Genomic DNA, 27,397 nt, shown 5'->3' on the forward strand with positions numbered 1-27,397 from the left:
ATGCTGGTCATGCAAACTTGACTATTGTTGTTTGTAAAATAAATTAACAGAGTCATCAACTTGATATATAAAGACTAATGATATTAATAAAATAAAAGGATTAACAGCAGCTGGTATATTTAGGGTTCAGACAGAAGTAATAAATTACTTCTTTTCAATAATGGTAGAATCACAAAATTACCTTTATTCTCTTGCGAAATACTAGGTGACAAAGCTAAATGCCCACTTCTCATTGGTTAGGTAATAGGCATCAAAAAATAAAAATAAATTAATTCTCACAAGAGCTATCCTGTGTCAAGCAGCTTCCAAAGATGGTGACTGTTCCACTGCCCTTCTGGCTCTCTACCACAGTGAATTCAGGCCACAAATATGGAGCCTTCACATAAGAAAATTGGAAAATATTTGAATGCCTGTAACTCTTAAGCCGCATGAACACAACAATGTTGATTGTATATTAGAGTATTTAAATATGAAACACATTTTGGCTTTTCATAAGAATGTAATTTCAAATACTTCAATTTGCTTGTTTTGCAGTTTTTATCAAGTAACTACTTTTGTTCAAAAACAGAAATGTGCATTATTTTCAGGTGCTTTGATCATGGTTTTTTTTTCTTAAAATGTATCTCTATGTATTTTTTAAATATACTTTCTTTGGTTCTATAATTTCCTAAGAAAATAGAAAAACTGGGATTAGAGTTGAATGGAAACAAACAGCGTTTGGAACAAGCCCAGCAGGATGTGACAGGAGCCAGAGAGGAGTGCCTAAAACTGACAGAACTGCTGAGTAAATCTGAGCACCAACTGCACCTCACCAGGTACCCCTTATCCTATTACATGCTGTAGTACCAATTTCATTCTGCTAATTTTTTGCCACAGGCTTCCCCACAGTTGTTGTAGATACTTGCAGTCATTGACTGCACGGGCAGCTCTCAGCCATGTTAGAAGGGGAGATTTGAATAAGTGAGTTATGAACTACAAAGTGAGTTATGAACTATAATTTATGAAAGTGAATTACTAGTGTGTAGAAGAGGCAATGTTCAGCTTTGGTGAAGAGGTGGCATGCTTCTAGGCAGGAAGAAGAGCAAGGGAGACTGCAGCTACTTTTTCTTTCTGTTGCTGTGCTTGGTAGGACAAATACATTTGTAATGTTTGACACTGTAGTGTAGAACAGCACCTTTAAGCATAGGAGTTCTCAGAGTAATAACCTGAAATTTCATCAGCAGAATGACCAGGAATCTGTATATAAATATATAAATTAACATAATTTTGTCTATATGAGGCAAGCTCAAGTATGTGAGGAGGGTGTTTCAGTCTCTTGCTCAGTGAAGATACAGTACAGTGCAATGTGTGATCAGAGACTTCCCCTGTGCATATTCCATCCTTGGGTATAGTTCCCAATGTCTTTTGCTGCACTATTCATTACATGTTTCTAGAGAACTCCAGAAGGTTGACATGCCAATTATTCATTGCAACTTGAGTTTGGGTAACTACAGAACTTTTTCCTTTTGCCTCGGAAAATGCTACTGTCCAACTGTTTGCAGGCTTTTGGTTGTATGTGGGGGGTTTTTTGTTCCATTGCCCTGCTCCCCCCAAGAATGCACATCCATAAACAAATCTGGCAGCTTTTACTCAGTACTTAAGGGAAAAAGTTAAGTTAGTTTAAATTTTTCATGGGGGGAAAAAAAAGCTCAGATTTTTATCACTTAACAGAAGTCTGTGTGCTTATCCAAGTCTTGTACTTTTTGGGCTTTGTGAGAATTCTGCCATTGAGTAAATGGAAATAAAACAGAACCTTGTCTAAACTATTAAATTCAATGAATCATTTTTTTATTCAGCTAAATTTCTGTGTAATTCAGAGCACGGTTGTTTAACAGATGGAAGAAAGTACCACTCTAACAGCCTGTATTTAGAGAAAAAAATATGCTAGAGGTTAATGAACTTGAAAAAAGTTTTGGGTGAGTTGTTAAGATATCTAAAGTTTGGATTTAGCAGAACTTTATTAATAATGATTTGTTGTGATAGTTAACCAAATGGCTTTACCACGCTCCTTTTAGCAAAGGCTGATTATATGCAATAAAGCTCTGGATATCTTGGATAAAACTGACTAGCGAATTTATAATTTTTTTTTTTTTGGTGAAAATACTCAAAATGTAAAAATGAGGATAACTGCCTGCTTTTACTTAGCAAAGTAATTAAAGCTGGATACCTAGCACACAGATGATTCAGGTAGCTTTTCAATGTATGATCTCTGACTCGGAAAGTTTCTGAGATGCAAATCACTGGAGGCTGGGAACAGTATTTTGGGCAAGTAATGCTCTGTGCTGACCCTGTTCTCATACAATTTCACAGGCACCTGCTTTTTGAGACAGATGCTGAACTGCCATGGCTTCTTTGACCTACTGCAGACACTCTTCTGCAAGGTCCTCATCTCCTTGGGATTTTTTTGGTTGTTTTGGGGGTTTTTTTGTGGGTTTGGGGGGTTTGGTTGGTTGGGTTTTATTTTTTTGGGTTGGGTTGGGGTTTTTTTGTAATACTGTGTGTTCGTGTTTGGCATCTCCTTACAAGAATTGAAATATTTGCTATGTTGACATGTAGTTATTGGAAAAATGTATATGTTGAGGCATGGGAAATAGGTTCAAATCTTTCTTCTTGACATTCCCCAAATTCTGTAACACTTTGTAGATTTTAGTGTTCTCTGTACACTTGGAGTGTCTGTCTGGTTTCCAGGAATACATTAGGTGATGTTGCTTAAAGAAGAAGGGGGAGAAGAGATGAGCAATTTGTTGCTCCTGAACTATTACCTGTTTTCCCCTTGAACTGAAATTCATAGGGCAGAGTTTGAGATGTTCTCGTAGTGTCGTCTAGTTGCAGAGGAAAACATCCCCTACTGAAATGAAACTTGTCCTTAGCCTGTACTCTTTTTCTTCCTCTCAGCTCACTTCCTCACAGAACAGGTTTTCTGTGTTAGTGAAGGTATAAAAGTTACATGTCTCTAGTGGCATTAGTTTTGCATTTTGAACTCAGTGTGTTTTTCATGGATTGGTACATCCATAGTTGTTGCATGTAAATTATATTCACTTGGTTTGCCTTCTTTCATTTATTCCCTTCACCTCAAATGGCAACTGTGTCAGTGAAAATACTTGAAGGGTAGGGGTAATAGCAATCCTATGGGGGTTGTAGACTCATTCACTGTGGCGCTTGCCAAGGAAAACAGATTTTAAGCTCTAGAGTCCTGCCTGTGGGAGGTTGCTGCAGAAATTGCACTGATTTAGTGCATCTCTTGGGTATTCTGGCCTTGGCCTCATCTTGCTGATTCTCTTCTTTTCAGGAGAGGACCAGCTGGTTCACTCCAAGTCTTCTCACAATGCTGGAGTTGAGGGAGGCCTGTACTGCTGTTTACACTATTGTGGATAGTTTTTCTGTTGCCTTGCATGACCTGTCTGTGCTGTTCTGGCAGAAATTAGAGGTAGCTGAGGAGATACAGAAAGAATTCTTTGTTTTGTATGAATTATTGTATTACTAAGGAGAAAAGCTTCACTAGTCCACTGATTCTAAGTTTGGATATTGTAAATAAATAGGATTATAAAAAAAATGAATACAAGAACTTTGGATTTTAATGTAAAAATGAGATAAATGTATATGAAAGGAATAAATGAGAAAAAACAGTCTGTGTCATAATGAGAAAAGAAAGTACTTTGAGAACAGCACTCTTCTCCAGGAGTCCCACTTCTTTGCTGTATCCTAGTTTTCAGACACTGTTGATTGATTACCAACTAAACAGCTTCTAAGTTAACAAAATGTACTTGTTAAAAATGAAGAAAAAAAGGTTACAATTAGCTATTCTAAACCATTGCCACAGAGTTTAAAATTGCCTTTTCCTGTCACCTTTCTTCCTGGAGCAATATGTTGCTTAGAAATACTTGCTATTAACATGCACTTTCTGCTATTGAATCTAGTTAGTAATTCTAATTTGTGTATCTTCAAAAGACTGGGGAAATACAGAACTTCTACTGTGTAGTTTTGCTTGTCAGTCATGTAATTTTGCAGATGTCGCCATGCTATGAAACTGACCATGATTGTTTAAAGTTTTCTTGGGGGTTTCTTTCACCCTAGTTTCAGCTTTGAGGTTACTGTAGTAGGAGAATCTTATGAAATTAGTTCATAAGTCAGAGTTAAATTGCTGTTGCTTTGGCAAGGTTAGGTCTTGCTAATGAAACTTACCTGAAGCCCTTCTTCAGAGAGTAGAAAACATACAGGTCTATTGTCCTTAGTTAATGAGAAAATAGTCATTAAAAATCATGTCAATATGCTTATGGAAAAGATCATATAAAACATGCAAGATGTTAACAACTTGTCTATATCTTAGTGTGCCATCTAATGTAAAAAAAAAATTTCATTACTCTTGTGTAACAGAATCATCATTAAAAAGCATTCCTCTTTTTCATTCAAACCAGATCTGAAGGTATTATTTGTTTCAGTTGCAGTCAGATGTAGTTCCTTTTTACATATGCCAAAGAAGTTAAATAATCCCTAAGAAGTGAGTGAATCATCAATTTTCAAAATTGAAATTATTATGTCATTATGCATTTTCTCAGGTATGAAGATAGATGGATAGATAAATAGATGGCTCAAGATTTTTTGACTGAAATGTCATCTGAAATTTGATAGGAAATATAATTGACTAGAATAGAAGCAGATTTAGCTTAGTTTAAATTTTATTGTTCTTGTTTGCTTGTATGAAACACTGTGAGAACTTCTGAAGGTCAGCTTGTAGGTAGGGAAAATTACAAAATGAACACATGCTTTCATGTTCCGGTGACCCACCAAGCTGACCTAAATCCCTGTGTCACTCTCTTGAAGGATCCCCATTATGTGATATTTCTTCCCTCTTTTTGACAATGATATGATTGCTAGAAAGCAGCATACCTAAGGAAGTGCCAATTGGGTTTTAGCAGTGCTGTAGTCATCCTACTGTGCATTGGTGCTTCTTGCTAGTTTCAGTGACTCCATTAAGGCTAATTTCTACTACACATAAAATAACTAAAGCTGATACCCTTCCAGGTTAATATGGCATTTTTTAATCTCTGATGCTGTGGTGTTGAGCTGTATGTCATCACTGGTGTTCCTTGTTAGAATTTACAACCTGACTTATTAATTGATTTCTCTACTTAAGCTTTACTATTAAATGATGAAATGTAAACTTCCTGGTGGTTATTCACAGCCCTTTGGGGAGTTGCACAATACTTAGTATTTATTGGGGTTTTTTTTTCTAGTAGTATCTATTAGTTAGGAACATGCTTAATACCATGCCTTTTCCAAAAATTTTAGCACCTCAGAGTCCATCACCTATGCTGGAAAGGAGTTTTGGAGAAATGTTGTTACTAGTATTAAATGACTGAGATATGCTTAATGTTCTCAGACTGACTGACTGATGAAAGGACCAATAACACTTGAATTGGGGTGTGGGGGGAGGAAGCAGAAATGAGGTGTAACCGGTGATTGATTTCTAATTTTTTATAGTCTGCTCATCATGTACAAAAGCATTATTTTAAAATGCAGGGATGAGTGATAACATGAAACAACTCTGATAACTAACAAACTCTTTCAATTCTATTTCATATGTTTACTTTTCATTAAATTTAGGGGTAGTTGCAACTATGTTGTTGTGATTCAGTCAACATTTATTTCTATCTGGTTTTCATATACAAAGGCATCAGGATGCCAGAAAATAAACTGTTAACGGAGAATTAACTTCTTTGGCACGCTTTCATACTTATCTTCCAAATTAAAGAAAATGAAATGGGCAGAAGCAGAGTGTAGATTACCTCCTTTTTGTCAAAAATGGTGGGAATTTGAAAATTAATAATAAAAAAGGGAACAGATGCAGTAACATGCCAGAGGGAGATTAATGTGGAGAGTAAAATCTGTGAGCAACAAAACTGAAGCAAACTGAATCAGTGGGAGGTGGTTGTACAATCAAAATCAGGATAAAAGAGAAATTACAAACAACCCTGCACTTGTCAAAGTAGTAGTAATGAAATCCTGACTCTGCCAGCAGCGAGAACCTGTGTTAGCACTTTGGGGTAAGGCCGGGAGCCGGGTGCCAGGTAGGAGGGCAGCGCGAGGCTGCTGGGCGGCAGCCATCGCGTGTGGAACAGATGGCAGGGAAAGCTGGCCGGGGAGGGGCTCCTTCGCAGAGCTAATCAGACAGTAACGGATAGGGCAGCTGGGAGGACTGACCACCGCCAGGCGAGCGGCGGGGTAGCCGCAGCCGTGCGCGATGTGTGCAGTGGTGTGCCCGCCGGCCGCACACGAGACCTTGCAAGGTCTTTTCGCTGCCGCGGCCGCACAAAGTTGGGAGGCGGGCGGGGACGGGCCCGGGCCGGCACCGCGACTCTCGGCGGCCTCCGGGGCGTCGAGCGTGTCCCGCCGGCGGCGTCGCGCCCCCTCCTTCCTCAGAAACGCGGGGCTTTGCTCTCGGCCCTGCCCTGTGATAAGGTTGCGTGGTTTCGTGTTTTACCGTAGCAGTAGAGCGAACGTAGAATGTGGCGACTGACAGAAATTGCGAGAGCACGTGGGTCCGGGGACTGATCCAGGAAACCGACAAGGAAAGTTTGCTCCCGCTGAAAGGCGGGAGAGCTGTAGGTCGGCACCTTCCCACAGGGCTGGGCCCCTCCAATGAATGGAACCAGTTTTCTGAGGTTTTATTTTTGCTCGGAGGAGGCACTTCCCTACACATAAATGAGAGCTTGTGAGGAATGAATGGAGGTCCGGGCCTTCTGATCTTGAGTCAGATGAATAATTTGACTCACGTAAGAAGTAAAGATCAGTAGGATTTCTTGTGCAAGTAAGAGGTAGTCGTGTATGAGAGGATTACGAGGTCATGCCCCATGTTGATGACTGTCAGCATGAAAGAGAAATGAAAACAAAATTTTATCGTGGAAAGGGGGAAATAAAATCCTGAAGTGTAGCAAGGGAGATCTTACCTGTTCCTACCTGGTTTTGTTTGATCAGGATATGTGATACTTTTCCAGACAATGTCAACAAAAAAACCCTCCGTGTCCTGCATCTGCTTTTTGAACTTGTGTATATCTTGTCTGCAGAAAGTTTATAGCTTGGCTCAATTATCCATTTTGAGCAGGAAGGGGAGGAAACGTTACAGGGATTTGAAATAGGTAGTATACATAGCCATATGCTATTTATGCAGCAGTTTCTGCAATAAATCTAATTTGGTGCTGTCAAAAAAAATTAGACTTATTTGCTATAGCAGCACATTAGTAAATGATTGTGGTAGCTTTAAAAGTTGTCATTCACTCTGCTTTACTTGCAACTGAATCTGCAGAGCTTTTTTTTTTAACCCCCCTTCCTTTTCCCCTGAGCAACTCTGTGAAAATCTGAGTTCTTTGTCCTGCAGCTGTAGAAACTGCAAATATTTTCACTACTGAAAAGAAGGGCTTGCTTTAAGGTAATTGAAGCAGGAGGTGGAAGAAAGAATAGCCTGTATTGTTAACAATCATATGAATGTATAGGTGGAAAAATTAATAAAGTGGTGGGGGATAAATTTCTCCCTTGCTTACAGGTTTTCATAGTGCAGCTGAAATTGTTTATCTGATTATACAGCATGTAGATAAATTAGCTGCTCTGCGTTATTATAGAAGGTAAAATATTTTACCTGCCATGATAAGACCATATGCTGCTTTATGAAGACTGATACTGAGTGATTTGAAATAAATCGGTTCTGTCGTCTTCTGGCAGTGCGTTGTAAAATTTTCGAAGCTGATACACTTTGTGTCAAGATAACACACAATTATTTAAATATAATTCTATTTAATATTTTAAACATATTTAAGTGATTATACAGACATATAAAGGCCACTGATTAGTTTTATATGGGAAGGAAAGAAAATGTAAGTGAAGGAGTAAAAAACAAATACAAAATCATGTTAATTTTGAACATGAAAATGTTTATAAATTATTAATAATTTTAACAAGTTTTAACATGCTTGACAATTGTATTTATACAAGAAAGGGCAATAATACACTTTCAGATTTTAGTATTAGATTCATCTAAATTTTTCTTCACGGCATTTAAACTGCAACTGGTCACATCAATGATCACATCAGGTTGTTGAGGCAGCCAAATTGCTACTGCATGTAGTGTGGTTCAGGAGCAGTGACAATACTTAAAGCGCTTTGGAGCGAGTAGTGAATTCAGATGAAACACTGAAGAGACTAACTGCTGTAGAAAACAAACATCTTTATAAGGTCTTTGTTTTGAGCAGTTATTATTCAGCACTAACAGTAATAAGTTTATGACTGTGTATCAAATATTTACTTTGGTCTCATTCAAATTAGGTTTTTTATTTGTGTGACTAATGACAACAGGATAATGATTTATTTTTTTGAACCAAAGAAGTCTTTCAGATACATGTATTCAAGGCTGCTGGATTTTTTGCTGAATTTGCTACTGGAAAAATGGTTCTGATTTTTATCATTATTTCTGACTTGTTCTAAAGCTTTTCTCTCAAGTACATGGAAAGCTTGTTTTTATAGTAAGCTAAAATGTACTTTTTGTGTCAGCACTTGGTATTTGTGAACTTCAACAATTTTAAAAGCTGTCTTGTGCTTTCAGAAGTATATTCAAAGTTGTTTATTTTATGCAGTCACAGTGGTTGTTCATTTGTGGGTATTTTTTGGGTTTTTTTGCTGTGCAAGATTCTGCTCCTGAAATTCTTGCCTAGAAAAAAGATTCAACAGAGGACCCAAAAGATCCTCAGCTGGAGACTTTACCCAATTTCACTTTGAAGAGCATCAGCCTGCAGGTTGTCATTGCTGGAGAAAGTAGCTGCTGGATGGAGGGAGGAAGGAAAAAAAAAATCACCTGAGCACACCAGCCTTGGCTGCTTGGCTGCTCTCCTCACCCCCTTGCACAGCGCCCTTGTGCCCGTGATTGGTCAGGAGAGGCTGAGCTGGGAGATGCCCGTCCTGAGCGAGCAGATGAGCTGCTGTCGGCTACTTGACAGGGCTGAACTCCTTGCCCTGGCTGTGCTGGCAGTGTGGCAAGGTTAACAGTGTGCTGCTCTTGGTTGCCCCTGTGGTTTTGGTGGTTTGCATATCCAACTATAGTTCTGTAGAAATAGGAGCAACTGTTCTTGATTAGCTTCTCCTTGTTGGTCAGTTTCCTTCTACGCAGCTTAAATCAGTGGGGAATTGAAGTGTCTCTGTAGTCAGGTGGGACACTGCTGCATACTCTTTTTGTACCAGGGTTCCTCTTCTATTTCCAGTGCATTTGTTCACCTGCATATAGTTTCCTATGGAAGAAGATCATAAGAAAGTAAGAGATAAGAAAATACTTTCTTGCAAATGCAGGGACTAATCGCCATATAAGGGATAAATCAGTATTAAGTTTTTATTCAGCTAAACTTGTGCAGTATTTGTCAATGCAATTTTCATTAAAGTCAGATTCAGACCTAACATAAATATAAATGCATTTCTGCTAATGAGATTGGATTACCTCCTGGATTTGATCCCAGAAAGCTTTACTTTAAATTCATTTTTGATAAAAGGGTAATAAAATGGGTAGTTCATTATAATTGCTTACAAATCTTCAAATATGTATTTTATTTTTTGGTATTGTATTTAATCTTGGTGAAAGGTTATCTTTTTTTTAAAGGATACCCAAGGTATGCATTGAAATTGAAGGTATTTCTTATTTTAGAAGAATGAGACTGGCAAGGAGGTTAGTTAATAATTCAGGAACTTTAGGTTATCAGAGTGTATTCCTGAAAAGAAATATGGACACAGGAATTGCTAAAAATAATGTATCCTGTTGACAATATTAATTTAGTTTCAGCCCTTACAAAGAATCTTCACAATTTTCCTCAATGTGGAAGGCAATATTCTAACAAAGAGTTGCATGTGTGTTTTACAAGGCTTGAAAACAGGAAAAAATATTCAGGATTTTTTTCTTTAAGTAGTGTTGCGTTTGAAATATCAGTAGGTAAGGTAAAAAAAAAAGCTGCAGATTAAAGAATTTAAGATGAATACTGTTGGCCACTTTAAGGTTTTACTGTAAACTTACTCATTCAACTGTTCCCATTTTCTGTTTGTATTTTTAGTCAATATCTCTGTTACATAGTGTTAAAGTGAGAGTCAAAAGCTTCATTTATTATTTTATTTGTAATATTTTTATGAGCCTTTTCCACTTCTTTGCATAGCTCTGCAGTCTTTCTCAGATTGTGCTAGCCCTAGCAAGAAGGAACAGATACATGTATTTGAAGAAAAACACGTTAGCTGCTGGAGTTAACAAATAATGATTAAAAGCTATTCTTTTGCTTCTTATTATTTCTCCTATACTCCAAACTGATCTTCACAAATACAGGACTGTAAAGAACTTCATCTGCTGCTGGTTAGCAGAAGTGGATTTAAATCTACACCGACAGTTCATTTGACAATGACCTTGAGGGGCTTTGCTTCTTGAAGAAGAAAGCAGAAGCTTGCGGTAAACAAAGTTCACTTCTGACAGATGGATTGAATGACAGAAAGGTTGCGAGTGCCAGAATAGCCCTGGCAGAGGAGGAAATGTTCAGTGGAATCCAACAGGAGAGGAGGTGTGAACAGGTGCAGGGTTGCTGACGGAAGGGGAACCAGATGGAAGGAGCCAGAGCCAGTTTATTTAAAGGAAAAGGCAGAAAACACTGAAAGGCTGTGCGATCAGTGGCTAAAAGTGTGCATGGAAGAAGGTAAAAATTCACAAAGCAAAACTGCACAGTGGGATATCTAGCACTTAGCATAATGGTAGTAATTTGTGAGTTTCGTTTTAAAGTTGCTATTGAAATATGTTTCTCCCTTACTCTTGACAGCATAAAGAAGAGATTTATAACCTGTCCAAAAAAGAAAATAATAACACCAATAAAACCACCACCAAAAACCTCAACTGTTACACTGCCTGTCCATTATTTCTAATACTAACATGCAGACAGTTACAATCAGGATAATATAAAAATTATGCCACAGCTAAACAAATGAATAAAAGGCATATAAGGCTGGATTTTTATTTTTTGACTCACCTGTTTGTATCTAGCTCTTGTGACATGTGGGCAGATGAGCATGCCTTTTATTAGGATGTTTCTGTAAGATCTAGAGCAAATCAACAACAGTCAAGTACAATGCAATGTTAGCACAGTATTTTGCATCTTTTTTACTTTTGGTCATAAGTCTGTCAGTTTGCTGGAACGTGTGGTATCTTGATGTAGGATGAGGTAGAAGTCTAGCTTACCCTAGATAAAATTCCCTGAAAATCAAATATTGTCTTTCAAATTGTCATCCTGAAGAATGCTTTGTTGTGTCGAATGGTTCTGCTTTTTCCCAAGCTGTTCTTGTGAGGCTTGGTCCTTTAGAGGCAGGAAAAAAACATTCCTCAACAACTTCTCAACTTCAGCAATAGCTGGGGATCATTATCAGCTTCCACATATCAGGCCTGTGGCAGCTTAAGTGCCAGCTGTGTGTCCGTACCTAATGTGTGTGAAAAATGCAGGTAACTGTTGAGCAGTCATTCGTAGTGCATCTGTGATCTACTGGATCATTCAGCTGTGCTGAGCTGATCCGGATCAGGTGTGAGCACACAGGCGCTTTCCTTTTTAATTAGCTAGAGCATGCAACGCCGTGTTTATGCTGACTTTATGCCAGCTGCAGGAAGGACAGATGATACCTGATTCAGCATAAAGCTCGCTGGTACAAAGTTAACGTTCCAAAAACATTGGGTTTTTGAACAAATTTAAATTGGCAGAGTGAGTACATAGCAGATCAGGTCTCTGCATCATTTAGCTGCATCATTTTTTGATTCAGTGGTAGGAGCCTGATGGTTGGATTTACTGTATTAACAAGCTGAGTACAGAGTCAGTTATTTGAACCTGGTCTAAGCCTATGCTGCTGCTGAAAAGGCAGGTCCCTGGAGTGGCTGTGTCTGGCCACTTATTGCCAGGCCCTTGCTTCTGCTGACACTGGGAGACAGGCACCTGTGTGATCAGGTTGTTAAGGGAGTTACTCAGATTGAAAAAGAATAATTTCTTGAAGAATAAGTTGTGTGAGTGCTCATTTTAAGAGAATGAAAAGAAGGACCACACCTCTTATACAGTCAGTCTGGCTTAAATGTTTCCTGAAGCTGTATTGTAAGAGGCTGCTAGTGCCAAATTCAAGAAAAATCATAAATCAAGATAAATAATCCTTTATTTTAAATATAGGGAAAATAATACATGCAAGTGTGTGTATACAAAATACCTACCTGTACGAATCTTCTGTGTTAAGCAATTACTTCAACATGCAGTCATTTGTAAAAGTGGCTTGTGGAACAAAGAATATTCTAGAGAAAGGTGTACAGTATTGGAAGTGTTAGGGCTACATACTAAGACTTCACAAAAATCACCTCTTCCCATGCAGCTTCTACTCTGTACTTAATTGTGTGTTTCTATAGGGACTAAGCAGCCAAATAGTTCACAATCTGATGGTAATAGTCATGAGAGGGTGGGTGTTTAGTTTCAAGCTACATATCTTGATGGTAAAGCTTATAAATGCGCCAGAAAAATCGAATTTTGAATCCAAGTTAGTATATTTGACCTAATATGAGATGTTAATTACTGTTAGAGACATTTTTTTTCTTCTCTAACATCTAAATAGAAGGAAGCTAGTGATAATATTTGACTGTGACTTGATATACAGAGGACTGCCCAGATTGAAGAGAAATTATTGAGGAACCGGTCATTTCCTGGCTGTATCTTGAAGGTTATAATGCCAAAAGAGTAAAATTATGTTATAGGCCAGGTGTTTGCAAGCTCTTACTGTTATGCTGAATGTAAAGTAAGAAATCCACTGCTCTGGTTTTGTTAACTGACCTCGCAGATAGAGCTAAAGATGGAATATATCATCAGTCACATATATACTCAAGTTAACTATGTTCAAGATTCTTTATTTCATAGAAACTTCCATAGGAGTAACACTCTGTGTCTGTCTGTTCCTATGCTCCTACAGCTTTTCATCTGTCTCATGCTCATTAGTATCTCCAGTTAGTGGAGATAATTTTTAAGTAGATTTCAAGTATGGCAAGCAGGAGTAGGAATTTTTTTCACGTGCAGCCATTAATGTATAATTTCTCCTGATGCTTCAGTAGGGCTTAAAGAGCAAAGTGGAAATGTTAGACTTAAGTGTTTCATTGTTTCTGGAGACTTATTATTATTATATAAAGTGGAAATATATATAAAAGTTATAAAGCAGTTCCAATGGTGTAGCTGCATTCTAAATAGATACCAAAAAAAAAAAAAAAAATCAATGAGTACAAGAAAGTTATATGCACCGATTTCTGTTTCAGCAAAATTTAAATTCTCAGAAAAAAAGTAGAAAATAGTATAACAAGTTGACATTATTTGATTTCTGGGACTGGGGATACAGGTGGCAATTTATCTGCATTTCAGGGAAAATAGTTTCAAGCTAATTTGTGAACTAATTGTAGTTATTCTCATGATGAAGTTGGAAATGTGTACAGAGCTTAATCTTTTCTCTTGTTTTGAGCCCCAAAAGGGTTTCTAATTTTTTTTGAGGTGTTTTTATCAAATAGTAGTAGCAGCCTGGCAGAGTTGTCTTTTCCAGCCTTGCATCCCAAGTAGGGTAGTGAAAAATTTCATTTAGTTGATTCATTAACGTACTTTAAATGTATTTCTGCTTTCAAGTTATTTCTGTAGTACCTTCTAACTTCCTAGATCCATATTTAAAGAGCTGGATCAATTTGAATGCTGAATTTTTTACCCCTTGACCTTTACCTAACTTTTCTAATTGCTTGTAATGCTTCTCATGGTTCTCATTGCTTCTTGTGGTTATGAGGAGAAAGCTCTGAAGTTTCATTATTTTGGGAAACTCTGTATTTCTCAACTAATAAAAGACACAAAATTTCAGTTTTGGTTGGTCAGTTGGGTTTTTTTGAGCCTCAGTTCTCATTAATAGGCCCACATGTATCCTGACCAATGATGCAGTCCTTCAAATCCACCAATTAATATAATAGTTGGTTTTCTTCAAAATTTGAGCATGCAAATACAGATTTTACTGAAGCTCACCAAACACAGTGTGCTGGCTGGGGCAGTTTCCAGAAACTTGAGCTTTCTGCTGAGAAGACCTGGCAGCCAACTCCAGAATCAGCATCCAGTCAGCTCCCAGAAACTGACAAAAAGAGCAACTCAGTGGGTAATTCCCTCAATGGGATACAGGAAGGACAGTTTTTCAGCTCCTTGGAAAGGTTTAAAGAAATGACCTTATCATGATACTTTTAAAAGATACTTCTACCTAATTCTATCAGAAACATGCACACATACATCTTTTTTTTATTTATTTTTTGACATAAGAACATTCATTTCATGCCTTTCTTCTGCCTTGTAAAGCACCAAAAGCCATAAAATCCAGTCCAGTGTGGATTTACACAAGCACTGAAAAAATCAAAGCCTTTATTGCAAAAATTCCGATGGCAAAAAATTCGACAGTGTTTAATAAGAGGAAACCGCTCAACACTGTCCAGCTAAGTCCTCATTCAGAGCAACCATAGGTATTAACAAGGTCCTATTAGATGAAAATTTGTAGGCCTAACAAAGGAAGATGTCCAGAGTAGTCAGTGCTAAACAAAAGGTTGCTAGAAGCCTGATTTAAAGGAAAGGGAGAAATCTTGTGACCCTGAGCCTTCTTATTGAGTTGGTCCAAACATATGAGCAAGGCACACGCTCTAGAACTTGGCTAATTTAGAAGATTTGGAAAGTAATAATTTTGAATTGTAGCTACATTTAAAACCAGCATGTAGCTATTTACCTGCAGAATTACAGGTCTTACTGTGTTGCATTTTCTTACTTAAATGTTTGAAAATACTAAGACTGGACAGCATATGATAAAACTCAGTAAACACATTCTCCATTATAAATAGCTGAATTGGGATACTGCAGTGCTGTTAAATTGAAAGGCTGGTCTGAAAGGAGTTATAGAAGTTTTACATTAATAGAGAGAATTATTTAAGACTATTCCTGGGGGAAATGACTTCTTGGTAAATTGTTGGGTTTTTTTCCTTGTTTGTAGACCAACCTTGGACTTGTCTGCTAACCTGATAAAAATGAAAAATGAGCCCTTATTCGTCTGTGTATGACATGCATACAAAGATACATACAAAATACAGGGGGAACAAGTTTGTGAAGTGTGATCTTACTCTGTATACCTTCTCTTTTGACCTTTATCATTGTGGGTTTTGAATAGTGCCTGGTAATAAAGTTAGAGATAGCAAAAAATCTTCTCATGTTTCCCCTTAGAGAATAGGGCAGGTATTGTGACATCTTGTTTCAGCTTTTATACTTTATTTTTGTTTTTATTATGAGTTTGTGGTTTGTTTGGTTGGCTTTTTCTCCCCCTATAGCCTGAGAAAAGAGCAAGGATATACTCTGATTTTCCATTCTTCCCTTGACACTTGCAGCTGAAATAGTAAGATAAAATAGCCTATGAGAAGGTGATTTAGAAAGCTGCTTGTAATGGACAATCACTAGCCCTGTATTGTGGAAAGCTTGCAAAGTAGTTTGCATAAGACACTGCTGAGCCTTTGTACCCAAAGTTGTTTGGTCTTTAGGGCTCCTAGTACATGTAGTCTTTCAAGTCCTACTTTGAAAAGTGTTTTAATTGATTTGAGTGTCTTCCGCCAGATTTTACTAAAGATACTGGCAATAAAATGCTTGGGTAACTCCTCAAAACTTTTACAGTTTAGTAGAGAAGCTTTTGCTATATATTTATTTTCAAAAATACTGGGAGAGAAAGCTCATTTCCTCTGAAAGAGGTAAGGGAGCCTTCAGCTGAGCCCTTTCTCTGTTCTGAGGTAATTTGTTGTGCAGTGGCTCACGGTGCTGGCCCACTTGGCTCCATGTTATCTAGGAAGGAGGTCTGTGCTCAACCACTGAGGCATGTTGTAAAAGCAGCAGTGTTAGGCTTGACTGGCCCTCCTGCTGCCCAAGTCTGAGTGTGGGTGCAGAGTTCCAGGACTGGTCATCATTTAGACAAGTCTTGTTAGTTCAGATAGCTCAAGCATTTAGAACTCCAAATGCTAGCTATTCCTTAATGATTTATGAAGTTCAGTTTAAAGCAAGTATGTATGAAAGCTAAAATGCTTTGTAGTTACATTTTTAACTATAATTAATATGAAATGAAGATGTCAAAAATAATGCTATGATAACCTCTCGTGTATCACTGAACCGCGATAATTGCTAGGGTATTTTAATTTGTCCAATTAAGTTCATAGTCCTTACTAATAGATCCATTAGCTTTTTTAAAAATGCCACATGTTGATCTCATGGAAAAATCAAATAGTCAATATAGGAAGCATGGTTGCTTCAAATCATAGTTGCTTTGCCAGAAGATTTAGTGGCAGCCTCCAGTCAGAGGCCTAATTCTACGTTAAGAATCCTCCTGATTTTTGGTTTGGTTTTTTTTTTGTATTTTTACTGTTACCAAACTGAAAGCACTCTTTCAGAAATACCTACTATAGAACTGTGTAGTGAAATTCAAAGTTTTATCAGTCTAAGTTCTGTTCTTTTCTAGTCAAAAATAGATGAGCTATTAGTGATATCAAATATGACTATTATGTCACTAGTCTTTACATACTTACTCTTTCTTTACTGCAAAGCCCTTTTGCAGAGAGTGGACTTCTCTTGCAAAGGGATCTGTGATCCACTTTTTGTTTGTTAGTGTTGGAAGAGATGTTTTGGGTTTGGGAGCTATTTTGGTTTGGTTTGGGGTTTTATTTGGTTTTTTAATTAAATTTGATGGCTCAAATTCAGTCAGCATACTTTTATGTTAGCTTTAAGATCAAAATGAACTTTCACTTCATTTACAGCAAGGATTTCTTTTAAAGTTTGCTAGGGATAGCAATTTTCTTCTTCCTGTGCTGTAAGCTATAGTTCACAGTGCCTTTTGTTTTGTCATGAACATTTGAAAAGCATATCTTTCATGCCCAGCAAACCAATATCCAGTCCAGTGAGATACACAAACCAGTTTGCTGTGTTAACTGTGGCTCTTGACAGCCACAATGCAGGCTTAAAACAGGCATTATCACTGTGGAGAACCTGCACTTCAGAATAGGGCTCAAGAAGAGCTTGAGCTTGCTCCATGATTGAGTCTTTGGTTGCTTCTGACTTTACCACACAAAAGTGAAAATTTCCCTAAGTTCAATGCATCTGCTTTAGTAAAACTGATCAGTGTTGTGACCAAATGCAGAATTATCATCAGATGTGCATTTAGTGTATTTAGTGTTTTGCACTCAGTAGAGCTGGTGTTTGAATTTGAGTAGAGAACAGGCTGGTGCACTTTAACCACTCTGTCTCCTGTTTTTGATCTCTACAGATGAAGTTTTAAAAAGCTCTGGAACAATTAATCTTTAGCTGTCATTTCTGGTTCAGATACTACCTGTGTCATCAAAATTAGTCAGTTGTACTTTTGCTTTACCTTGTCTCTGTGCTTTCTATCAGTGAATATAAGAAATTCTGAAGTCTTTGCAGGAGGAGACTTCTGATATCTTCACACTACTGCTGGAGGGACTAAGGACTGTTTCCTTCTGTCTGCAGTCTGTAGATTTTCTTTTGCTCTGAATTGTAAAAGAATTGACTTAAGAGATTGCAATTAGGCTTAGTGTCAAAGCTTCTGTAACTCCTGCAGTATTTGCTGGTTGTAGCAGGAAAGTTACCAATAGGTCGTGAAATCTCTTGGGCTGCCTTCTGCATGTTTTATGCTTGCTTCTCTTTTTTTCTCCGTGTATATGTTGGGAAAATTTTCAGTTGGAGGACAGGGAGATTGAACTTAGAGAACAGGTTCAGCTCAAGGTGTGGGTGAAGGACTTGCCACTCTGTTTAGACAGATTTGGCTCCAGGTTATTGTTTTGCTCCTGAACAGTTCTAAGCCCCTCAGATATTGCTCTGTGTAGAACTGGATGTGTTTTAATTCCAAAATCTTCTAAGTTCTGTGAAGCTGCTCTTCCGTGTAAGAATTACCTGTGTTTTCCTCGTTTTACAATTGAGCTTTTATCCACTGTATAAATTCATCTTCACACCATATACACTTCAGCCATAGGGCACTCACCACATATCCATGGTTTCTGAGCTCCTGCTAGCTTGCTCTATACAGCGAGTGGCACAGATGAGTGGCTCTTTTGAATGGGTCCTCTACACAGGAGAGTGTTTCTGGTGGCAGTAGATTCTCCATCTATTTCAAACTTGCTGGTTAGCATGTGTTCATCAGGAGGAACCTTAGCGATGAGGAATGGACATTCACAGGTTTGCCTTGGTAGCTTGAGCTGTGCAGCCTGCTACATGCTGAAGGTTACCCCCAGCAGAAGGCCAGCCGGCCAGCTGTGTGCCAGATGACAGCACAGCACCCAACTGCACACAGCCATCTCACATGAGAACTTTTAAATAAAATACTGTGCTACTGACACTTTCTTTAGCTGAAAGTGTCAGAGGAATGTGTGAGGTGCTGGTGGCTTGGTTTTGCTTTGTTATTTTGGGCAGTCCGGTGCTTATAACAACTGTCTGAAGGTAAAAAACATTCGTAAAATAAAGGGGTTTGCACAGACTGGTTTCCAGCAAATATGGAAAAAATATTCTTAGTAACATTTTCTATATTTGAAGCTTACACTGAAAAAATGATGGGAGCATCACTCCTTAGGATAGCCCCAATATGGTTACAAAGCAGTTCTGAGAGTGATGAGATAAAGTGCCATTGAATATATGAAATTTCCTTTAAAAATGTATTTTTTTTCCTTAACGCTCTAATATTTTTGGTATCTAAATGTATTTTCTGTCTTACCTCAGAAGAAACTGCCTGTGATTTCCAAGGGAGTTTTGCCTAAGGTAGGCTTGAAACATCAGGACCAGGAATTAGTGTAATGTGACCCACCATTTGTATTGCTTTGGGGTAAATTCGAGAGAGAAGATTTAACATTGTGTGTGTCATGCTGAGATATTGCAATATCTCGGATGGGTTATTAGGCACCAATCCAAAGGTTAAGTGCAGCAACCACATGAGATGTGGCTTTATCCTTACATGATCTGTGCTCGTGTTCTGTTCTGTAGTCCTGTGAAATAGGTAATATCCCTAGAATAAAATATGTTTATAAGACTTTTTTGAAACCCATCTCAAGCTATTAAATGTCATTTCAGTAGAAAGGTGTATCATTTGAAATCTAGAAATCAATCCTTGAATGTGCGAACTCAATGACATTTTAAATGTGGATCCCAATGTGCGCCAGATAAATATTCACGACCTTTGGGAAAGTCTAGATCTGAATTTGCAGTTCAGGATCTTTTCTAATTTATATGCATATATCTTTTTGGGGTTTTATTTTCCATGCTATTTTTGCTTGGCTTGCATTAAATAAAATGCTTCAATGGAGTGTGGTAGTCTAGCATTTGTTTTGCCTCAGGAGTAGATTGCCCCATCTTGCATATCTGGTCAAGTAAATTGCTCTCTTGCCTGCCTACTTCAATAATAGTACTGGGCTTTAGACCTTCATGTACAACCCCCCAGTGAGCAGAACCACAAGGGGCTGGGCCTATGTGGTGCTAGCAGTCTTCTCTATTGTAATGGATGCATTCATCTCCTATTTACATAAATTAATAGTTAAAACTTGTTTGGTTGCTTAAGAAAACTCATTAAGCTTTCAGAGTAGCTGTATCACAAGCACTGTGGCAATCGCTCCCATTGACTTATCTCCTGCTGATTCACTGGGAACCAGTCCATCTCAGGGTCAGGTCCCTAAGCTTCACTGCAGAATTAAACAAATAACATTTAAAAGAAAATGCAAATAATATGTTCAGTGCAAAGTAGATGCTGGTAAACTTCCTTATGAAAAAGCGGTCGTGTTTAAAATTTTTAAAAATAAAATCCTATTTTTGTCTGCAGGGCCAATTTTCTCTCAGGAAATAGATCATATTTTTTATCCATTTTCTACTAGTCACTGGAGAATGTTTGACATTGTAAGAGAAAGGTCAGTTTGTATAACGTGAAGTGGGAGGAGAATGTTTAATGTGAAAAGCTTGGCCAGAGTTTTTGCTATTGTTATTTGAATGTTCTGATTTACCCTTTTAATTTATCCTCTTCAGTATATGATTTTTATTTTTCTTCATTTCCTATTTGGTTTCTTTTATAGACTGGAGAAAGAGAGCATTCAGCACAGCATTAGCAATGAAGCAAAGGCCCGAGCCCTTCAGGCCCAGCAAAGAGAGCAGGAGCTGACACAGAAGATGCAGCAAATGGAGGCCCAGCATGAGAAAACTGGTAGGTGGTAGGGAAAGATTAGAGCCTGGGCACTCACTCACAAGCCAGGCCCACGCCTTACTGTGAAATGACATCAGGAACACCTGTAACCTTTGGCTGGCCGAAGGGAGCAGATGCTAACTACACCGGAGATTCCGAATTACATATTAGTTAGCGTTTAAAAGAGAAAATGGAAAGTATTGCCCACTGTCTGTTGATTTCAGAGTGCTGCTCTCACATCTGCTGCACCATCTGGATTATGAGTTTATTTACCTGTGTTCAAGAAACGTAAAGCTGAGAGAGACCACAACAAAGTAGAAAAACAAAGGGCTTGTTTTTGGCTGGATTTTCAGGCACACATGTTATATAAAGAAAATAGCATCAGAAGCTCTGCGGGAAATGCTCTGAGCTTACAGTTAAAGTCTCCTGAATAGCATTGAACAGTTCCCACAGTACACACATTATAGCTACTCTAAAAGCTTAATGAGTTTGCTTCGGCATCCAAACTGGAGAAAAGCTTTAGCCATTAATCGGTTCTTAATTCACTGTCGCAGCTGGATGTAATTCACTGGCTCCAAATTGATATGTTCCTTTATTTAATCTTTGCAGCCTCAAACATTTTTAGCATTACCATGTGCCCCCCCCACATCCTCAATCTAGAAGAAAGATGTTTAGTCCCTTGCGTACTTCAGGTTCTCATAATAAGAGACTTCATTGCATTGACTTAGCCCATCAATAACATCTAACTTTAATCTGGAAGTAAAATGGGTTTTCCAAACAAACAAAAAAGAGCTTTTTGTTATTATGAAGTACTATGCCAACAACATTAATAGAGGTGCATATTATAAATAAAAAAAAAAAAAGGAATTTTTAAGAGGTGAAATTTGTAACTCCTATTATGAGCATGGAAAAGAGGAGGAGCTTTGGCTGTTAAGGAACACGATATACTCATGTGTTTAACAAAATACCATATTTACCCACCAGTCATGCAATACTTCTAGGAAACCATGTAACATGTATTGATCCTAAACAGTGTTGGATAATACATAAGGCAGCAAGAATGTTTATATCTGCTATTCGATTTTCTGCCCTTTTTTATAGTATTATCACAGTACTAGAGGACCTTTCCATGTGTTCAGGGAATGCAAACAGCTGCATTATGGCTGCTGTCTACACTGTAGGAGAAGAAAAGAAACTCTCGGAATCATTTTTTCCTCCTTTAGCCAGCACGTCTGTGTATGACCATGTGTAATTCTGCACAAGAGTGATGTCATTTACCCTCCTGCTGCATAAATTGTCCCAGTATACAAAAACGAAACAATATGATGTCTGGGGTTTTTTTATGTATCTCTAGTTGGGTTAGAAGGAGTTGAAAATTATAGTCATTTACAATGTGTATAAAGAAAACCTTGTTTATTATGACCCTACACACATACAAGGAATTTGGGTAAGAGTGGTCATGCTTTCACTGATTTTCAAAGCAGCAATCAAGAAACATAATTTTGCAGTATCTTCCTTTTTAAAGAATAAAGATACGTGGATTCTAGGTTGTGAGTTTAGGTGCAGCCCAAATTCATAGTAACTGAAAATTAATTTATAAAAGGGTTTCATTCCAACTGTAACTGGGCAGTAAGTCTAAATCCTGTTGTTTAAGAATGAAAAATTACATTATTCGTGGTAAGCTCAGGACACAGTAAATAAAAGAACTGCTTTTTTAAGGAGATACTGAAATGAGTCTAAAGTGTGAGCATTTGGGTTGCTGGTGTATCCTCTGCACCAGTTGAGCAAGCAAAAGTCTGCTAAAGCATGCCTTGCCAATTTTATTCCTCCTAGAAATGTCAATGAACTTTTAGCTAAAATGTGAGCCCACCAGATTAGATATCTAGTCTTCACAGTGATTCTTCTCTTACAAGACCAGATTCAGTGGCAATATTGCTTTAACACTTTAGCTAATTCTGACATAGAGCCTTAATTTGGTAAGTGATGATGTCCAAGTAGCTGAAGTTTAAAGAACATTTCAAAACTAGAAGAAATTCAGAATATGTAAAATTGATTCTCCCTTATCTATAAATTTATATAATTGTAATCTTATAGTATCATAATTTTATGGTTTCTAGTAGAAGAACTGGATTCCTTGCTGACCTCCCAGAATACCTTCATAGCAAAATTAAAGGAAGAATGTTGTGTGTTGGCAAGGAAGTGGGAACAAATGTCAGAAAAATACAGGTTAGTATATTTTTCTTAACCTGTCCCTTTTATTACTAGGACATACTTTATTTTTTTTATTTGCATTGTAATATTTATTATTATTTATCTTATCCTAGATATTACATATCATATCAGTAATATATGCCCCTTAAGAATTCAGTATAATATATGCCCCTTAAGATTATGTCTCTGGCTATTAATTCAAATTTCTTGGACAATTGCGATGTGAAAACTGCATACTATTTTCTTCCTTGTGTGCATATTCTTAGTATGAAGAGTAGAAAATTGTTAAAAAAGATACAGTTCATCTGAAGTTATATGAAAAATGCTAAAGATTTAGTGATGTCAAAACTGTTTTCATTTAAATTACTTACTTAAAATTCCTTTTACAATACTACACTACACATTGACCATTGTCTATGAAATAATGTCATCAAAATTGCTTGTTGTTGATGCTCAGATTTTGCTGCTGCTTGGTTTCAATCAATAGTAGATTTAAGTTGAAAGCTATTGAAAATTGAGGAAGAAGCAAAACCTGGAAGTAATAATAATTTAATTTAAAGAAATACAAAGCTATGGAAGTATCTATTCAAAAGTTCTGTAGGACAGAGAGGAAAATGTGAATTTTGTACTTCTGTAGCAGCAAATAATTTGATTTTACGTTTTTAATTGTGAAAATAGTACCTTTTGAAATTTTCTTGGGGTTCATCTTTAGAGTGGTAAACTGGACTTAACTGGAGAGTTGGCATTCTGTAGTTTCTGTAAATTACATGTGAAGTGAATTTGGTAATTAGGGCTAGGATTCATCTCATGGCTGGATGGGAAGTAAGCAAAACATTCAGCAAAGACAAAATTGGTTTTCAAGACAGGATTCTTCTTTTGCTGGGTGGATTTAATCATCTTCTTGAGGTAATGTAAGAGACAACACTTACTCAGGGAGAGAGCTTATTTACCCTGGTATCCTCTTCCTAGGAGTGGTCAAAGGGGAAAGATTTAAGTAGATGACAGACATTTCTTTCTTTCTATCTATCTATCTATCTATCTGTCTGTCTGTCTGTAATAAATAAAATATATGATGCTTCCCACGGGTACTGCCTCCACTGCCCATCCTACTTCCCACTGAATATAAAGTGTTGACTGGCTGTTAAGTGGCTGAAGTTGGGAGATGAATCCCATCCAAAGTGTTTAGGGGGGAAATGAGAAACTTGAGGAACTGTAAGCAATCTTCCCATGCAAATGTTGTGCTGGGTACTTGGGAGAGAAGCAAACAGAATTTTTCTTCTGAAAAAGTAATGCTCTTCTGCTAAAGTAATGCAAAATCTAAATAGATTCAAATCATATTATTATTCCAGCAATAAAAAAGCACACAGACTTTGTTGCTAGAGCTCACAGTCACAGACTAGTAACTGTAAAGGATGAAGGAAAGACAGAAAACATACTGTGAAAACACATTATTCTCTGAAAATAAATACTAGAGAGTGCCAAGTGTTTCTTCACCTAGCAGCATTAGCTGACTATGTCAAGGACCTGAAAATGGGAAAAGGAGCCCTCTTGCATCTCCAGGAAGTGGTATATTTTACACAAGAACCTGTAAGGAAGAATGCATGAAAGTTGTTCTGAGAAGTGGTCCTAAAATAGCTTGAGATTGCCTTCACTGGAGTGGGAGCTGCTGCAGTCAGTAACAAGGATAGAGAAATAGGTAGAGACAAAAAAAGAAGGTAAAAATGAGAACAGAAAGGTGGAACTGGAGATGGTGGAAAATGACAGACTAATATAGATGGCTTCAGAAAGTGATGTGATCAGGAGATCAGATGCAGAAAATTATTTTAGCCAGGTTCTAAATGCATGGTCAGCATGTCTCTCTCAGTAGCATCTCTCCGAAAGGCAATCTTCATGCTCATTGTCACTGAATGTAGTGTAAAACCACATTCTGCCACAGAATATTGTAGTTTCGTTTTCTGTAAAAGAGTAATAATTTGGGGAAGATTTTATACCGTAGTTCTTATGTACATTAATAAAAGCAGATTGCAAAGCAGCAGTGTGCCCTACTTTCATGGAAAATTTTTTTTTCTTTTTTTTTTTCCATGTTTTTGACCTTAACATAAACTGAATTTTGGACCTGGATGTGTATTTTCTTGCGAGAATCTTTGTGCCTTAGTTTCCCTAGATTTAAGTAATGACTGTATGTCATTAATATAATATAATATATCGTTAATATAAATAATACCATTATTTAAGTGGTGCAAAACTCAAGCTCTTTTAATAACAGATGCAATAGTAAGTTTATTTAAATTTTCTTGGGTTTGATAGGAAGTGCCCATTTGTAATAAGAGACATGTCAAATATGTCTGTGATGACTACATGTTTGTCCAATTTCAGTGGAATGCATCCAAATGGCACATGTATTTTTATATTTAATGCAGGTTTTCTGAGAAATATAAACTGAAGTTTTTGTGTTTATATGTAAGCTGGAATCATTTTTTGAGCTAGTCCCTACACAGAAAGGCGTCAGAAAGACAATGTCAGACGAATTATAAACCCCTCAAGCTGTGCAGAAAGAAGATAGTGTCTGTGAAGGTTTTTGTATGCATAGGCATGTTTAAAAATATAGTCCTTTGTTGATTTCTTCTCTGTTTCTCTCTTGTTTTGTTCTTTTTTTTCTCTGATTGTCACTGTCTGAGTTTCTAGGTTGTAGATTAATGCTTAACACTACCCACTGTGTATTTGTGATTTGCGTTTTGTAATTAAGGGGAACAATGGGAGTCCATTGGGTCTCATTATATATAATGGTTGGTTTAATTTGTTTCACTTCTATCTTGTTAATTGTAAATTGATCATTAAGATTTGAATTCTAATCTGTCACCAGGGTTGTGAGTATTGAAGCTAGAGCAATGATCCTGGTTTTAATCACTGATGATGAGAAACAAATTTTATAATTTTGGTACATATTGCAGTTCATATATTTTAACACTGTATTTTATGGTGTTATAAATATTGTTAAATGACTTTTAGTGTAGTTTTACTGTTTGGACTATAATGTATAAATTATATTACTGGTTTGGCAACAGTAGGCATCCAACTGTGTGAGTTTAATTGAAGTAAAGAACACATACCCGGCTGAACTATTTTTCTGCATGTTTGGTTGACTGCAGTCATTGCACTCAATATCAGGAGTGAAATGTTTGTTGAAGGTAGCTGTATGGAGATGGGCAACAGTCTGTCTGAAGGGTCAGTCATTAAATTTATATGCAACAATACTGCATCAGCAGAAAATATTTTAGAACGTGTATTTAATTTCTGTGTAAGTAAACAATTGGTTTTAGGAGCAGGAAAAGGCAGTGTTTAAAAAGCACTGAAATGCAGAAGCTAGTTCAGAGGAATAAAGGCAGCATTGCCACCTTAGTGTTCAAAAATCAGCTTATGCTAAGATTGACTTTGAATTGTGACTATTTAACATTTCCTCATTTTCTTGCCTTTAGCATTTAAGTGTTTTGGACGCTAACCTGTTTGGGGTTTTTTCCAAGACTCTTCCAGCAAAGATGGTAGATAAAACCTCAAAGTGGTTTTTAAATAGAAGTTGAGGTAGTTAAAGGGATTCAGAAGTATAGAGGGGGTTTTTGTTGCTGTTGTTGCTCCTGCCCCCATCAATTATTTTTGATGTAGTGACAAGTAAATGAGATTTGGCAAAATCTATTATGCATCCAGTTATAAGCATGCATTTTACATTTTCATGTGATGTTGTAGCTTTGCTCTGTGTAGTTTCAAAATAACAGTGATTTTGTAGAGGTCATTTGAGTGTATCAGATCTCAGAAGCACACACAGGTAAGTGACTGCCTGACTTGTGGGGCTAGCCTGGGTCTGCAGAAGTGCACCTTCCTGCTGAGTTCAGCTCTGATGGCGGCACTCCAAATGCCTGCATGCTTCAGTTTCTACTGAGTCCACCACAGCTTATTACTCAGACTGTTGGACCCAGAGTAGCTCTGGTGGAGCAACATCAGCACATCCATGCTTTGTCCTCTAGTTGTGCAGGATCCATCAGACGTAGTGATTAGTGCATAGGTTTTTCTGATTTGCCTCTTTCCCCTGTATTATGAGTGAACTATCTTTGGAGTTCAGCACTGTGTGCTTTGACACTTGCCCCCCGTCTTTTCCTGCTGTGATACTTCAGGAGCAGAGTCATTCAGAAGCATTTACACAGGACTGGTCCTGCCTCTGGCTGGGTAGAATTGCTACTCCTGTATAAGGTGTATATATATATAATATAGCATTCAGTACAGTTATCAGGCTTATTACAAATTGTGGTTGATTTGGGTTGTTTTTTTTAATGCAACAATGTGTGAAGTTACTTAAATATCACGTAGAATTAGCTGTCTTATCCTAATCTTTGGAAACTGAGGTGAATGAAAGGGATGTTTAAAGATGCAGAGGGAATCGTTGACAAGTGATGATGGAAGACTCTTGATGTGTGATATTGTATTGGACTGGTGTTCTCTCTTTAATGCCAACACACACGAACCTTTTAACATGGACCTAAATAAGCACTCTGTCCTTCATATGTGCTGTCCTTCAAAACTTCAGTGTCATTAAGTACTTGAGTCTTGGTGGTCAGACTCTTAGGTAGTTAGGTGGAAAGGACATTGTGTAAATAATGTCATAATTGGAATGAATTTTTTGGGTTTTTTCTGAGTTCTACTGTAATTACGAAAGATGTTTTAGGAGAAGACAACACTCATGCTTCAAAGCATCAGGCATTTAGAGCTCTGTTTTAGAGATTGGAGATTATGCTACTCATGTTTTTAATTAATTAATTACTTACTTTTGTTTCATTAGTTGTAATTTTCAGTAGCATTTTGGTTTTGGTTGATTTGAATTACTTGA

The 27,397-nt window shown here is 37.4% G+C and overlaps 1 protein-coding gene across 1 annotated transcript in view; it reads left to right on the forward strand.

The window, feature by feature from the left end:
- SDCCAG8 (SHH signaling and ciliogenesis regulator SDCCAG8) overlaps nucleotides 1-27,397 on the forward strand; it is a 110,050-nt gene that overhangs the window by 39,482 nt on the left and 43,171 nt on the right. Inside the window, exons 13-15 of the mRNA XM_082303405.1 lie at nucleotides 673-815; nucleotides 20,204-20,331; nucleotides 22,428-22,536. Of these exons, the coding sequence (XP_082159531.1) occupies nucleotides 673-815; nucleotides 20,204-20,331; nucleotides 22,428-22,536 (380 nt within the window). The remainder of the gene's footprint in view (nucleotides 1-672; nucleotides 816-20,203; nucleotides 20,332-22,427; nucleotides 22,537-27,397) is intronic.

The sequence above is a fragment of the Coloeus monedula genome (genome assembly GCF_965178545.1).
Source record: "Coloeus monedula genome assembly, chromosome: 2".
In the NCBI taxonomy this organism is placed as follows: Eukaryota; Metazoa; Chordata; class Aves; order Passeriformes; family Corvidae; genus Coloeus; species Coloeus monedula.